Below are 16,158 nucleotides of genomic sequence, written 5' to 3'. Positions count from 1 at the left end.
AGCCATTCTGGCAGCCTGTGGGGAGAGGCCCCAGAGTGGAGGCATGTGGGCAGCCTCCAGGCTAGACCTGGACCTCCTGGCTCTGCCGCTTCCGAGCCCTGGGACCAGGCCAAGTCACGGCGCCAAGAGCCTCAGTGTCCCCATCTGAAGAGTGGGGGTAACGCTGGCACCTGCCTTGGCCACGGAAAGATTAGCGGGTCCCACACAGGGCCTGGCAGCTGCTTCTGTCCTGGTCCAGCCACCTGCTGGGGCCTGACTTCTGAGGGACAGAGGCGTCCTGGTTAGGGAGGAGCAGGTGCTGGGAGCCTGGGGCACAGGGCGGTGGGGGGGGGATGCAGAACACAGCTGGGCCCTGGCCACTGGCGAGAAGAGGCCCAACCTCCACCCCGGAAGAAACCAGACCTGCCGTCTCCCGGCACACAAAGGCAGCCCCAAGGCAGCCCTCTGGGATTTGGCATCGATGGAGGCCCCAGAGGCTGTGTCTGGGAAATGTGGCCGCCCCACCCCTCCCAACCTCCCAGGGGGCCAGACCTTGTCCTAGGAGTTTGAGGTGGGAGCGTGGGAGACCCCTTGTTGCCCCAATCCCAGGCCTGGCAGCCATGGAGAGCCCCCAGCAAGCCCCCACAAATGCGGGTCTGCCTCACGCTTGCCCTGTGGGCTTGGGTCCATGAGACCTCATGCACCGGACCTGCCTCCCACCCAGCAGGCTCCCAGGACCCCTCAGACTAGGTGCACGGGCCGCCCCAGCTCAGACCTCGTTCGGGCCAGTGGGCTCTGGACTCTCATCTCTTGTCCTGCCTCAGCTCCCATGTCACCTCCTCGGCAGGGGCCCCAGGGCTCCAGACACCCCAGGCGGCTAAGCCACGCGTCGCTCTGCTTCCTTCATCCTACCAAGGAGCCTGAAACTCCCCGGCCACTAGTGGTCCTCTGTTCACTGCCCTCCCCCACCTCGGGGCAACCCTCCCTCTTTCCTGTGCCTCTGAGCAATCCCTCCCCCCAGCCCAGGGCTGCCATACCTAGGGACTGGAGCAGTAGGGGACACTCAGAGAAGTTCTACTGCCTAGCTCAAATGGGGACCCCAAACTAGAAGCCAGGGCTCTGGCTCCCAGGACCTAGAGGAGCTCCCAGGAGGTAAACAGAGAAGGGAGCCCGTACCACAAGTGGGTGTGCTGCGTCAGGGGCCTAGAGGGGCAGAGGGCGGGAGGGGCCTTCCTAGAGGAGGTGGGCCACCTGGCTGGGTTGGTGGGCCTTCCAGAAAAGGCTGCCTGGGGTCAGACACCCCCCAACAACCAAGTGCAGGAGGAAGCTGGGTCAAGGGGTCCCAGGAAAGTTTCTGCTCAGGCCCACCCAGAGAGTCAAACAGGGGTGACTCTAGTCCCCAAAGGCTACAAGTGGGCGCCTCTCCACGATGCGGGCCTCCTGGCCGGCCGGTCTGCCTGGCTTTGGCTCACAGCGGACAGTGCTGGGGAAATGGGGCTCCCTCCACCCTCTGCTACAGAGGGTCCCGCCAGGAACAGAGTGAGGAAACAGGGAGCAACGATAAGAAGGTCCCTCCCCGTGAGTCACCCTGCCGGCAGCTGAGCCCCCGACTTCCCCTGCAGGGCCCAGGGCCAACCCGGAATTCCTGCAATGCCCACCTGAGGCCACGGGGCTGAAGTGCCCCAGTTGCCCTCTGTGTGCTCTGGCCGCCACAGGACCACCTCGCCCAAACAGCAGCAGGCCTCACCCCAGGCCCACTAGGTTCTGTCCCGCCTCCTCCAGGGGTCCTGGGCGCCGCCAGCCCCCATTCTTGGGCCCCATAGCCTCTGGGACCCAACGCCCGTGTTAGCACAAGACTGAACTCTCAGGACAGAGAGAAGCAGGGCATCACCTCCGGGCACCTGCTCCTCCCCCGCTGCCCTCCACCCTGAGCTCGGCTCCAGACGGGGCTACAGGTGAGGCCCTCTCCACAGCCCACTCCAGGCTCGGGCCAGCAAGCAGCCGGCCGGCGCAGCTAGAGGCGAAGGCAGAGGCACTGGGCGGGCCAGGGACACAGCCAAGGCCACAGGGCTGTGCAGCTTGTACCCCTCAGGCCAGTGCATCTTCCTAGCACAGCTGGCAGCTAGACCGGGCGTGCTAACCTGTGCTCCCAACGCTCAAAGGGGAGCTTCTGCCTCTCTCTCTCTCTCTCTCTCTCTCTTGCCAGGCCGGGAGCAGCGGGGGCAGGGCTGTCGGCCCTCACCCGGGGCCTGCTCCCCGCCACGTGACACCATGTGCGTCAGCAGTCTCTCCGGAGCCGAGGGCTTCCCAGGCTCCTCTGCCATGCTCACAACCCCAGGTGAAGCAGACTCTCATACCCATTCGGCAGATGAGAAGCCTGAGGCCCTGGGAGAGAAAGCACACAGCTAAGGAGAAGCAGAGGAAAGGTGCTCTGACCTGGGCCCCCAGGCTGCTCCCTTAAGCACATGAAGTGAGACAAAAGCCAGGGGTCCTCGAGGGGGCTACTCAGCCAGGGCCTGCAGGGTACAGGACGGGGGTTCTAAGGGGCCCAGGTGAGCCAGGAAGGGGCATCCAGGGCTCAGCCGGGCCCTCTGGAGACCCCCACACAAGCCCCTTCCTGCCACCCAGCCTCTAACATCAACCAGGTATGCCAAGGGCCTGCGGCAGGGATGGGTTCTCACTGCACGCCTGCGCCAGACCCTGGCCGACAGTGGGCCTTTCAGCAGGTGTCCACAGTACAACTCTCCGGGCCTCAGTTTCCCTATCTGAAACATGGGCTTGACACCTCTTATATCAGCTGTGCTGGGCACAGGGGAGGGCACACAGGTAAGCCCAGGAGCCCAAGGGAGGCCAGCATGCGTGGCAGGATGGCTCTGGGGCACAGGTGGCCCCCCCACCCCGCTCTGCTCCCCCCTCCAGGGGAGGGCCTGTGGGCGGGCAGGCCAAGCAAGGGGGCCAGCTGAGGCTCCTCCATTCATCACCCACCCTAGCTAATCCACCTCCAACTGCCCTCCTCCCCTCCCCCTGCCTCTTCTACCAGAACTGTGGTGACTCAGGTTACAACCGCCTTGGGGCCTCCACTCTCCCTAAGGTTGGGGAGGGGTGGGAAGACAGTACCCGCCTCCAAGGGTGGCCCAGCGGCCTCACAGGATCCCAGCCCTCAAGCTAAGCCCAGAGAATCCTCACAGCGCGGCCTTCTCCGTCAGGTGTCCCGCGCAGCTGGAGCCCCCGAACCCCGCCCCCACCTAGACTCCTGGCTTGGCTCCCCACCATGCCTCCCGGAGTGCCTTCAGGGGTTGGAACCCCATCTCCTCACGGAGACTGAAGACGACAAACCAGCACCTGTGGGGCAGAGAGGCTGCCCAGGCTTTGCATCTGTGTTCGCACCCCCAATTAAAAATACCGTGGTTTGCCCCACGCACACACCTTAAGGGCCCCATCATGTCCCTAGATCCCCGGCTTCAACCCTCTGTTACAAGCAGTGAGAGCCTCCAGTGTCGGCCTCCGAACTCCAGGAAGCCCGACCCTCCCGCCGTCATCCCAGTGGCGCGCGCACCGGCAGGTTGCAGCCTGTCCCGGGGAAAGGCAGAGCGGGCCCGCCCCTTCCCCACCGGCAGCCGCGGTGGAAGCCAAGACCCGCCCTCGCCAGGATCCCGGGACTCGGGGCGGCCAGGGAACGGGCACCAGCCTCCCTCCCGCCCTGCCACCGCCGCCCGGGGACGCGCACTACTCTGGCCGAGCCTGAAAGGCCGAGCTGGGGTCCCTCCCGTTTCCCGAAATGCGGAACCAGCGCGTCAGGACGGGGCGCGCGGGCTTCGGTCCGTACCTGGGCGCTCCCCGCCAAGTCCGTCCCCGGCGCCCGCGTCCCCGCGACGGCGTCCTCGCCACCCCGCCCGCCCGGCGGCGACCCAGCCCCGGCCCGCGCTCACCTGGATGGTCTGGTTGGGGTCCCCGCCCGCCACGGGGCCGCCCACCAGCTTGCAGTAAAGGTCCTCGGTGGGGCGCGGGGCGCCGCGCGCCGGGGCCTCCTCGCCGCAGGTGGCCGAGGCGGTGATGCGGGCGCCCTCCGCCAGGTTGAAGTAGGGCGGGTGCAGGCTGAAGCCGCCGTCCGCCGGCTCCCGCGCCCGCGCTGCGCCCAGCAGCGCCAGACCGACCAGGAGCAGCGGCCCGGGGCCCCGCGACCCCGCCGCGCGCTGTGCGCTCCCCGCGCCGAGCCGCGCGCCCAGCTTCGCCATCTTCCAGCTCCGGGGACCGGGGCGCCGCGGGAGCCCAGGGAGTGCGGCGGTGGCCGGCCGGCTCGCCCCGCCTGCGGACGTCAGGCCCCGCCCCGGCCCGCCCGGGCGCCCGAGCCCCGCGCCCTGGGAGGGGGCGGGGAGGGACGGGGAGGGGGAGGGGCGGCCGGGGGCCTTAACCCTTCGAACCCCGGCCCGGCCGGCCTCCCCAGAAGGGGCACCTGCTGGCCCCGGGCCAGGCGGTGGGAACGCGGCCCAACCGCGACCTCCCTCCCCCCAGGGCGTGGCTCCCGGTCCCGAGCGGCGTCCCCAGGTCCCGGGCGCCCGGCCCGCTCTTCCCAGCCTGGCGGCTCCGCTCTTTGTTTCCCTAACTTTGGGCACCTCTTGGAGGCCGAGCGCCCCCGGCGGCCCGGGGACAGGCGCTTCGGTGAAAGCTTGCGCAGCCGCCCGCCTGGGCCCTCTGCCTCACCAAGGGCCTGGCCAGTTCCCCCCCTGCATCCCAGAAGCGGCTCCGTGTCCGGAGTGACCCCCACTGGAGCCCCTACGCTTGGTTCCCCAGGACTCCACGGGGTGACCTCCGCAGACTCTGTGCAGCCTCACTCCTCTGTTCGGGGTGTTTGGTTTTTCTCCCCTTATACCGCCTCCCCCCATATCTGCCTCTTTCTGCGGGCGGAGAAGGTGAGCCCTTGCCAGCCACAAGTGGCTATGGGCAGGGGCCCAGAGGGAGTCCAAATCACAGGGGGTAAGAAAGACCCGGATTGGGGACCCCATGCGTCCCTGGGCCAGGCAGGTCAGATTCAACTCTGCCACTCCCACCTGCACTTGGCTCTTCAATATTCTGAAATGGGGAAATGGAGCAAGAGGCACAGGACACAGATGCCCACTGTGGGGCCCATGTGGCAAAGGGTGGATGCTCAGGACCCCGAGGGTGCCAGGAAGATGGGCTGCAAAGGACTTCTACTGAGCACGTGCTGTAGGAGTCACCCGGGAGCTCGGGAGCTCAGGAGCTCGCCCTTGTGCCTGGAGGTGCCTGTGCTTTGGAGGACCGTGAATCCACCATCTTCTGCCAGCCAAGCCCTCCCAGCTCAGGGCCGCTCCCCGTGCTGGTACAGCCCCCAGTCGCTGGAGGATGCTTGGGAAATAACACAGGACCTAGAGGCCAGGGCTTAGGGTTGTGTCCCAGCTGTTTCTGCATTTCGGTGGCTGTGACCACTGGGTCTCCTCCTCCTCCCCTCCAGCTCCTGGCCCAAATCGGCCTCACAGGGAGGCCTGGGGGATGGGGGGGGCTGGTGCGCAGCTGCTGGGCTGGCAGCTTCCCCCCATTCTCTGAGCCAGGCCAGCTGGGTGCATATGTTCCACGTGGGGCCCCATGGACAGTCCTGGGTGGTGGGTAGAATAAGTGTCTGGGGTGGTGGCCAGCTGGTCCTGGTGGGGGTCCTGCGGCAGCAGCTGCCCCAGAAGGGTGCTCTACCATTCACATCCTTCTGGGTGTCCCTGGCCGCCACCAAATCCTATATCTCAAGGGAGCAGAGTGGCCCTTTCATCTCGGAGTTGGGACACAGCAGTGAGGATGACCCTCCCTCCTCCCCTCTAGTCTTCCATGATTTTGTAACTTTTCTGTTAGTTCTTCCACCTGGGGGAGGGCAAAAAGAGGCGGCTGCCTTTGTAGGAGAAGTTTCGAGTTGGGGAGGAGCTGACCCAGAGGGTGGGCGGGAGACATGGAATAATCTGGAATCCCCATGCAGACAAGCCAGCTCAAGAGCTAATTGATGACCTGTTGCAAGAGACAGATGGAGAACCTCCTCTGGGCAGTAGCAGGGCTTCCAGATGGGAATTTGACCTGCCCCCACCCTGTCCTCCCTACTGCCCAGAGATCACCTCATTGTGCACATCACTGCACTGTGCTCTGGACCCTGGCACCCCTTTGACAGCTGGGGGTCCTGGTGGTCTGGGGTCTGGAGGCTGGGGACCCTCCCACTCTCCACCCTCCTCTCAGGTCCTGGAGCATCCCTGGGTGGGGGGGGGCAGCCCGCAGAGCCCCCTAGCGGCCAGGCCTCTGCCCTCTGAGGGCATAGAGCAGGCCAGGGGAGGAGGGGTAGCCTGAGAATGTGCCAGGTCAGCCAGGGCATCTGGTGCGGGAAGGGTTAATCCGGGGCTAGTGGTTTCCCGGCAGACAGCTGTCCCAGGAGCAACTGGGGTGGGGGGGACCGAAGTGGGCAGGAGAATGTGCCCACCCTGTGCCCATGCCAGCTGCTGTGCCCAGGGAGGGGGCAGCGGGGAGGACGAAGACGCTGTCCCAGTAAGGCTGCACACTGGCCTCTTGGAGGGGCCCTCTGTGGGCAGGCGGGCAGGGCAGGGGAGGGCGGGGTCCTCTCTGCCCACCTCTACACTGGCCTCCCAGGTCACATTTCCGGCAAGTCACCGGCAAACGACCCACTGATGGCTCCCGTCTTCTTCTGACTCCCAGGCCAGCCGGCCCCTTTTCCTTCTTACGAGTGGGGAAGCCGAGGCTGAAAGCTCCAGCACCGTCAGGAGGGCAAGTTAGCAAGGAGGACGGACTCGGTCAGCCATGCGTCTTCTCCCCTGACACTTAACTGGGTACCTTTTGGACACTGGTCCCTGATGAAGGGTCCCAGGTTATCAAAGGCAGGAGCCTGCTGGCGGGGAGGGGCTCAGAAGCAGCCTGTCTTCCTCCTCCTACCAGACGCTGGCCACCACCAGATGGGAGGCCCCAAACCCGAGCCCCTCCCCACCCAGCCTCAGGGTAAATGGGACCCGTGGGAGGTTGGAGACAGGTGGGGGAGGGGGAAGAGGTACTCCCGGCCCTGGCCCTCACCCCTGAGCCAGATAAGCTTGGCCTCAGGACGACCCCCTCACCTGAGCCCCTACCCCGCTCCCCACTCGGCGGAGGCATCCTCAGAAGCCCCCCAGTCAGAGCCATCGCCAGGGCAGATGTGTGGGGGGCAGGGCACCCGCACGTCTGACAGCCTGAGCCATAACCTCGGGGGAAGCCGGCCTGGCTGGAAAGCGGGGGCACAGGGTGTCCACTCGCTCCGCACACATCATCGCCGTCCCAGTCAGTAACAGATGACTGTGCCCGACTTACTGTCCCCAGGGTCCAGCTCTCCCCCAGCCCTGCGCTCTGGGGAGAAGCTGTGCAGTTGGCCCGTCGGGGTGGTGTCCCTGCAGAGCTGTGAGGCGGAGGTGGCCCCGCGGTTCCGGCAGTTCCGGCGGCCGCCCGCCCACTGAGTGAGGCCACAGGGCTCTGCGCTGCTGCTGGGGAAGCCCATCTCTGCAGGAAGAGGGCTTGCCGGGTAGCTCGCCCTGTGCTTTGGGATATCTGAGGGCTGCTCCCTTTCTGAGGGCTGCTCTGATGCCCTTCCAGGGAACCCAGCTAGTGAGAACATGTACCCCAGCCACGGGCAGGGGGCCAGGGGCAGGCACCAAGCTGAGTCTGGTGGCCACTCTCAGCCACGGCAGAGCCCGGTCCTGTGGGAGGGAGACAGGGACCAGCTGGGCTCCCTGAAGACTTGCCGCTGGGAGAAGGCCTCAGCGGGAGGTCATCAACCCGGCAGGACTGAGGGAGATCCTGGTCCCCTCTTGGCCATTGCTCAGCCCACAGCCTTCCCATGGCCTTTCGTGGGTACAGCCCACCATGGGACCGGCCCAGAGCTTAGGAGCTGCCAGTGGGCAGAGGACAGGCCTCCAGGAATGGGGGCCAGGTCCTGAGAGCTGGAAGGAGGCCCAGAATAGCAGCTGGGCTCCTCCCTTAGGCTAGGAGCACCCCTGACCTCCTGCGCCACCACCTGTGTCCCCCCCGACGTCAAGGACTGTTGCCCTCAGAAGGATGGGGCCGGGTGAGAGCTCCAGTATTCCTGCATGAGGAGGGGCCCAGAGGCAGGCCCCTTGTTGCTCTGGAAGGAGTGGTACTTTTTCCTCCTTGCCTACAGCCCTGGCTGGCCATCACGGGGCTCTCCCTGGCTTCAGGGGCATGTGGTTCTGGGAAACTCACAGTCCGCCAGGCTCCGAGTAGACCCCCATCAGGAACAGATGGTTTTGACCCATAAGCTGCCTGGCCAAGGTCCCTACTCCGGGAGCCTTCTGGCCCCAGAACCCCAGGAGTTTCCCTGTCCGCCTGCTTTGTGTCCAGCTCCCAGACCATGCTCCACGGGGTGCCCACTGCAGGCCTGACCTGTGGGCATCCTGATGGTGGGAGGAGGACTTGCCCACGGGATGGAGCATAGGCAGGCTTAGACCAGGGCTGGCCGGTCCCCCCAATCCTGGGCTCTCCCAGGAGGGTTCCCAAAGCTCCTTTCCCCAGCTGGGCTTGCCTTCCTCCCACTTGGTGCCTTGGACAGGCGGGCTGGCCTATAAAAGCACGTGACCCCGGGGTGCTCGGGAGTACAGGGCTGCATGACTCCAAGGATGCCACGAGAGTGGCACAGATGTGCAGGGACCCTGGACCAGGGCTCATAGTCTGGGGTCCAGCCTGGATGCCCTCTACTGCAGCCTCCAGGGCTTCAGATGAGGGGAGGGGTCTCCTTCCCCAAATGGTTTCGAGCCACCTGGCTTTGTGAGTGCACAGTGAGCTTCTCTGGGCTGGAGCAGCTGCAGGTAGCCCTGCAAGGCACCCTGGCTCCACCCAGCCCCCGGGGGCTTCCGCTCTGCTCAGGACAAGAGCCAGACCCGGTACCGCAGCCCACCAGGCCCTGTGGAGCAGGTGCCCCTCCGTACAGTCGTCCTTGCTGAAGAGTGTCCTGCTCCCCTCCCCTCTCAGGGGACCTTGACCTTGTCACCTCCACCTGGAACACAAGAGCGACACCTGGAACACCTGCTCTTTGTCTGGCCCCTCCCTCCCTTCCTGCCTCGGGTCTGGACCCTCCAGGAACCGCCCCCAGAGTCAGCGGGCGTTGATTCCTGGTCTGACTTCTTGGACTTACTCATTCTGTTAAGTTAAATCTCAGCTGTGTCCTGCCTCGTTGGCTGAGCAGTGGCTCCGGGCCTGGCCCCTGCACGGAGGACCGGCCTCTCGGGTTTGCCTCCCCGAGGCCAGCCAAGCTGTGGAGGGCCCGGCAACTTGGGGAACGATTCTGAGAAAGGCTCAGGCCCCCAGGAAGAACCCCTCATTGCTCTGCCCCAATGACCCCATTCCTGTCCCCATCCTGCACCCCGTCCAAGGCCAGGGTCTGCGAGCCAGAAGCGTCCCCTGCAGGGGCATGTCGGGAGAGTGGTACCCTTGTCCCCCTCCACCAAAAGCCTCTCTCCGGGCCTCGGGGAGAAGCTCCAGCAACAACCCTTGGGCCCCAGCCTAGAGGGGGTTGGGGGGGAGGGACGGGCAGGGCACAGAGTCCGCTCCTCTAGCATCCGTGCGTCTGGGAGAGCAAAGGAAGGTCCTGGTCCACAATGAAGCTGCTCTCCGACCCCCCCGCCCCACACACCTTTCTTGAGGGAGCCCCTCCTGGCGCTGAGTGGGGTGCGAGACAGACTCCGCCGCCTCCCTTTGTCACACCTCAGACTGGGCAGCCCTGGGGGTGGGGGGGACAGGTGAGGGGTTTGGGGGCTGAGCACAGAGGGGAGCCCGTCCGGTGGGGCCCCAGGCCTGCGGCCCCTGCTGTCCTCCCGCACACACAGGATCGGGCGCCAGCACGCCCCCTCCCCGCCTCCATCCTTGGGCACCTGTCCAAGCTCGGGCTCCCACGGGGGGCGGGCAGGGCTGAGGGCTCCGCAGCTTCTCCAGGAGGTGCCCGCAGACGGCCTTATATGGCCAGGAGTCCTCGGCGCAGGAGGAATCTGATCCCCTGGGAAGGGCAGGGCCGGGGCTGCCAGGGCCCGACCGTCCGGAGTGCCTCCAGCAGCGCCCAGACCCCAGCCTCTGGGGCCTACCATCCGTAGAAAGGAGCCAGATTAGCCTGGAACCCCTTGCCAGCTTTGGGACCTCTGGTTGGGGGTCCTGTGATGAAGGGGGTCCAATTGCAGCTCCCCATGGCCTCTGGTCCTGGCGGCACGAGCAGACTCCCCTGAATTCTGCTGGGTCTGCTTCGGGGAGTGGGGGGCGGTGCAGAGCAGCCAGCCCTCCGGGCATCACATGAGCCGCACCAGTGCCCAGCAGGCACGGTCCCCTCCCTTCCCTGCAGCCCTGCTCTGGGCCAGACCAGCCTGGCACACAGCCCCCATCAGGTCTCCTTCTCCTGGGCCTGGGCTGGACTGGACTGGACCCAGGGCCTCCCTCACCTTCCCCTTCCTTCTCTGCGGACCCTCTGTCTTTTCTGACTCTCCCTCTCGGGGTTGTCTTGCTCTCAGGCTGCTCTCGCTGTTCCTCTCCTTCCTGCCTGACGCCCTAGCTCTTCCCCACTCAGCCTCTTGGGCAGCCCCAGGGCACCCCTGGCCCCATGTCTGGCCTCAGAGGGGCAACAGGGCCACGTTTGCCATGAAGCTGTGGTCACAGGGTTCCAGCGGCGCTCGTGGGCTGGGCCGGGGAGCAGGGTGACTGGCAAGGACCTGGCTCCCCTAGGCCCGAGCTGACAGACCCCTTCCCTGGCTCTGAGCTGCACCACACAGCCCCAGGACACCGCAAGTGGAGATGATGTCCACCTTGTCCAAGGGGCAAGAAGGTGCCATCTTCCTGCCCCCCACGTGCTTGCCTACCCGTAGTCTACCTGCCAGCACCCCTAGGCTACCACCAAGGGAGGCCTGGGTCACGGGCAGAGGGAGACAAGTGCTAATGGCCCCCACTGTGTGTTTGGGTGTGGCCCTTCGCCAGGCCAGCTGTGCAAGGCAGGGACTCTTGCCTCCCCCACGGTCCAGGGGAGCAGAGTGAGGTGGGACCCACAGTGACTGTACTTTGGGGCTGGGCCGGACCACCCTCTGTGCCTCCCCCAAGTTGCTTTCTCAGCCAGGTTTCCTGAGAACCCTGTGGGGGCCCCTGGGCCCCCCACGTGCCTGCACCTTAAAAGCAGCCGCTCAGCTGCTGGGAATCACTGTTCTGTTTCCCAGAAGGGAAACTGAGGCTTGGGGAGGAAGGGAGCCAGGAAGGGGCCAGAGAGGGAAACTGAGGCTTGGGGAGGAAGGGAGCCAGGAAGGGGCCAGAGAGGCACACACCGTGGTGTGGACAGCCATCCGTCTAGGACGTGCTCTGAAGGGGACGCAGCCCGAGGCTGGCTGGGGAACTGTGTGTCGGGGGGAGGCGCTGAGCAGCCCCTGCCCCGTCTCTCCTGCTGCGGTTCGGACTGGGCTGGCTGGAGTCTGAGTCATTTCTCTGGGGATCCCTGGCCTGGACGCCATCTGGGGGCTGAGACCCATCTGCCCCGCCACCCCCACTGAGAAACAGGGTCCCTCTGCTGCCTGCCTCGGCTGAGAGGCTGCACCACGTCCCCCGGCACTCCAGCCTCACAACGCCCCCTCCACGGCGCTGCTGTGATGACAGAGCTCCTGACACCAGGAAGGCCTCCCTCCCCCGCTCTCAGTGCACCCTAGACCACGGTCATGCCCCCAGACCACGGCTGCGCCCCCAGACGCCTGTCTGTGGCATAGTCTTCCTTTGTTCACTCAGCTGCTTAAATTCATGACCTCATTTCATTATCTTGTGATTTATCTTGTGTCCGGAGCCCCATGTGGAGCAGGAGCCAGACCCCGGGCCGCTGCCTTCCCCTGGCCTGGCGGCCACATGGTAGGCAGGCCGATGGGGTACCGGCACCGCCAGAGCGGCCCAAGGTCCATGGCGGTGTCCTTGCTCTGCGGCCACAGCCCCTCGTGGCCGCTGGGGTGGCCTCCTTGCAGACGAAGCCCCGCGTCACCAGGGGACCCAGCCCTTCGGCTGTGGGGACGTCAGCGGGAGAGACGGAGGCACATGTCCACGAGTGGCGTGGGTCCGTGCGTGGGCGAGCAGGGGTGCGGTGAGGCCAGTGCGCCGGGGGAAGCCGGTCAGCCTGGAAAGCACCGAGGCCCGTGGGCCGCTGCAACATGGCTGTGTCCTGGGACATGGGCTCTTCGAGGAGGCCGCCCAGGCACCGGACGAGGGCTTGGGGCATGGCTCGGCCACTGGCTTTTCCCATCGTGGAGGCTGGGTGGACGTCCCGGAGGCACCACGTAAGCAGGAACGAGTGCCCGTCAGGCCTCAGGTAGAGATGGCGGGGGCAGAGACACGTCAGGGTGCACATGGACCGACCCCCACATGTGGCCTGCCCATGCACACCAGCTGGTCCCAGCTTCTGGTGAGACGTGGGCCTGTGTTTAGGGCTGTGGTGAACCCCCAACCCTCAAGAGCGGACTGACTCAGCCTGAGCGTGAGATGCCACTGGGTCATGTCTGTGGAGACACTGAGTCATGCACACCCTCCCCCCGTCCCCACTGAGTGCCCTGCGGGTCTCACTGTGCAGGCCCTGGTCGCTGTGCAGGGGGCCTGCCGCTGGTGGCCCAAAGGCCGGACTGTGAAATGAGCCCTGAGCTCCCAGCCTCACCCCTGCACGTCCCCCAGCAGGCCTGAGCCGGGGCGGGGGGCAGACAGGGAGCTCTGCTAGGGTCACTGGTGCTCCAGACGCAGTGACCTGTGACCCGGTCCATCTAGTGTAGCCCTGATTCATAGTAGGAGAGCTCGTGAACACCATACTGGCGGGACAGGGCCTGCAGCCTCTAGCTCCGATCCTGCTGGTGGGGCAGAGAGGGGTGGGCTGCTGAGAGCCGCTCCGGGATCACCTGGGGCCGTGCCCCCGGCCGAGGAGTGTCTGGGCTCCGCTCCAGGCCTCTGTCTGCCTCAGGCTCCAACATTTACAAACATGTGTCTTGCAGCTCCTCTGCGGGAGTGTAAACACGGGAGACCTCCCGGCTCCCTGCCAGGCCGCTGGGGCCATCAGGAATCCAGTCTCCTTCTGGAAAGTGGTCTGGGCCCCACGCCTGGTCTCACCTGGGCCTCCTCTCGGAACCTGCCAGGAGCAGTGGGGGCAGCGCAGGCTGGGAGCCTGGGCTGGCCCGTGTGCGCTGAGGTCAGGGGCATGGCCTCCCTGGACTCCTGTGTAAATGGGGCTGATTGTGTTTTCCTGCCTCATTGTTGTCACTAAAATCCCATTTTACAGAGGGGGGGCACCGGCCATCGGAGAGGCCGTGTGTGACCTGGCCCGTTGCGGCTCTGGTCCTGCTGAGCACGCCACGCTGTTAAGACCTGGCCTGATCTGCAAGGTGCTCCTTCCCCACCTGGACGGTTTGCTGGTCAGGTCGTGTGCCCACAGGCTCGCCAGCCAAGGCCCACCTGAGTCCTGGCAACGAGGCTGAGGCCCCAGGGAGCTGAGAGGGGCAGGGCCTGCGCCTCTCTCTGGCTCACCCCGCCGGTGCCGATCTCCATCAGGAATGCACCAAGCCAGTCTCCTGCCCACCCCAGGAAGGAATGTGTCTGAGGCTGTCTGAGGCGGCAGGGAGCCAAGAAGCCTTCTGGAATTCCCCGGGCCTGCACCTCGCCCTGCCCCCAGCCCAGCTTGTCTGTGGCTCAGTCCTCCCTCCTCCCTGCCCCCTCCTCCCTGCCGGGGCACCAGGAGGACTCTAGGGGCTGGTTGCTGCGTGGTGATGTCCCTTCCTCAGAGAGGCCTTCCCTGACTACCCTTCAAAACCCCAGACCAGGCATTCTGGGTTCGACGCCTCCCTGAGGGGTCGTCCTGGGCACTGGGCTGTGGAGCAGTGCCCCTGACCTCCACCCGCTAGTGGCCAGTGAGCGCCTCTCTTCCGCCAGCCGTGACAACCTTGGCATGGTTCCTGGGGGAATCACCCCCAGGTGAGAGCTGCTGTCCTGGGCCTCTTCCTCGGGTCAGGAGCTCCTGGGGTGGGGACCATGTGTCTCACAAACTGCAGGGCTCAGTGCCCAGCCGTGCCCAGGAGCACCGCCCCACCGCCTTCCCATAGCTACCTGCACAAGGTTGTGGCCAGTGAGGGGCGGTGCTGGACCCCCCAGAAATTCAGGAGCCCAGAGTGCCTGCAGAGCTGGGCTGGGGGAAGGAGACAAAGCTGCCCACAGCCGAGAGGAGCTGGGGGCCCACCGCAGGAGAGCCGCAGGAGACAAGCCTGGGCCAGGCCCACGTACCTGGGACAGGAGTTTGGATCCGTCACTTCCCACCCTGGCTTTTGAGGCCAAACACACCTTTGCCTCTGGGCGTGTTTCAGCAGCTGTTGACATGCCCAGCTGGCAGCGGGGCTGGGCCCAGGGAGGAGGCCCTGTTAGCGCCTGCAGCTGGGGACTCGGGCCACCTACCTGTGTAGTCCATCCCGGGCCCACAGTGGGCGTCACTGGGGTGCAAGCCTGCGGGTGCCCCTGCTAAGACCTCCAGGTTCACGCCCCTCTCCAGCACAGAGGCCGTCGGTCCTGGGGGCGTTTACCTCAGCCCTCCTCCCTGCCACGCCCCAGCTATGTGACTCTGGAGGGAGGGGACCTCCTGGCACTTGGCCTCTATTTCCCACTCCGTGAAATGGGCTCACAACTGTCCTCCTCTCAGGGTTGCCTCTGTGGTGCCTTGACAGGTGCTAGGCCAGCGGTCCGGACCCTCCCCAGGAGGCGGCCCCTCTTAGGCCGCAGTTCACAGGCGCTGGGAATGCCAGGCGGTGAGCCCCCTCCACACGGCTGTCTGGCCAGACCCTGCGGACGCCACTGCTGTGGAGCCTGGTGCCGGGGCTGCTTGCCGATGCGCCGCTGCCCAAGCCTGCCCTGCTGCGGGGTCACCTCCCAGACAGGTGGGCAGGCAGGGAGCCCCCATCCCATTTCCAATGGGGGGAACAGCAGCAGAAGGGTGGGTGCAAGGGTGCCCCATGTCTCCTTGAGTCGGAGCCCCCCAAGGTGTGACGCTTCGATTCCCTCCCCACCCCTTCCTGGGGAAGCCTGACCTCCACCCATGGGACTGCGAGAATGGCTTCAACCTCCTGAGGGGGAAACAGAGGCTCAGAAGGGAGAAGGGCCAGGAGTAGGGGCTGGTGCTGGAACATGGGCTGTTCCCAGGTCCCGCAGGGACTCGCCCTCATTACTGTGCTGCCTTCCCTCGAGACGGGGGCGCCTGCACTGGGGCTCGGTCTGTGCCTGGGGTCAGAAGTCAGCTTGGGGGTGCCTGGGCGGCTCAGTGGGTTAAAGCCTCTGCCTTCAGCTCAGGTCATGATCCCAGGGTCCTGGGATCAAGCCCCACGTCGGGCTCTCTGCTCGGCGGGGAGCCTGCTTCCTCCTCTCTCTCTGCCTGCCTCTCTGCCTACCTGTGATCTCTCTCTCTCTGTGTCAAATAAATAAATAAATAATCCTTTAAAAAAAAAAAAAAAAAAAGAAGTCAGCTTGGGCTCAGACCCTGGCCTCTGCCCTGGCGGGCTTTGCTGCCTGTGCTCTGCAGCGATCTCCACGGAACCTGAAAGCCCGCACGGTCAGGCTGGAACACGCGGGCTCCCAGCCGGCCTGGCAAACCTCCGTGTGCTGCGACCAGCCATCCGGACGCTCTGTGTGTGCGTGTGACGGAAGCGCCTCCTTTCCCGTCATCTGGCTTAGTCCTCTGTACCCAGCCCCGCGGGAGGGGTGGGGCCAGAAGATGGGACAGTCTTGGGTGACTCCGAGCTCAGTGTCCCCCCCGCTGGTCGCTGCCCCGCATCAGCTGGCCCTCCGGGGTGCCTCCAGCCACATCCTGGGAAGGGGCCAGCAGGAACCTCCTGGGAGTCTGGTGGGGAAGGGGGTGGCACACCAAGACCCTGGCCCAGGATGCATGGTCATCAGAAGGCTATGCCTTAGGCGTGCACAGGTGCAAACACCCAGGGGCTGGAACACTCCAGACCCGTGTTTGTGCTTTTTACCACATGTGGGTTACATCTCAGTGAAAACAATCCAGAAGTAAAATAAAATGACAAAATAAAGTAAGATATTGAGATAAAGTGAAATAAACTGACATATAAGTAAAAAATAGGGAAATAATAAAAGTGACAAAATGAGATCATAATATTAGGT

At 65.2% G+C, this 16,158-nt stretch overlaps 1 protein-coding gene across 2 annotated transcripts in view; it reads right to left on the bottom strand.

Moving 5' to 3' along the window:
* LOC111141516 (laminin subunit alpha 5) overlaps positions 1-4,236 on the bottom strand; it is a 47,528-nt gene extending 43,292 nt beyond the window's left edge. For both annotated transcript variants that reach the window (XM_022494120.1, XM_022494121.1), the window contains exon 1: positions 3,909-4,236. In XM_022494120.1, the coding sequence (XP_022349828.1) occupies positions 3,909-4,214 (306 nt within the window). In that variant the 5' untranslated portion in view covers positions 4,215-4,236. The remainder of the gene's footprint in view (positions 1-3,908) is intronic.
* Positions 4,237-16,158: the final 11,922 nt, after the last annotated feature.

This window comes from Enhydra lutris, unplaced genomic scaffold, assembly GCF_002288905.1.
Source record: "Enhydra lutris kenyoni isolate GAN:26980312 unplaced genomic scaffold, ASM228890v2 scaffoldscaffold6, whole genome shotgun sequence".
Classification (NCBI taxonomy): Eukaryota; Metazoa; Chordata; class Mammalia; order Carnivora; family Mustelidae; genus Enhydra; species Enhydra lutris.
This window is presented reverse-complemented; position numbering and strand designations above follow the sequence as displayed.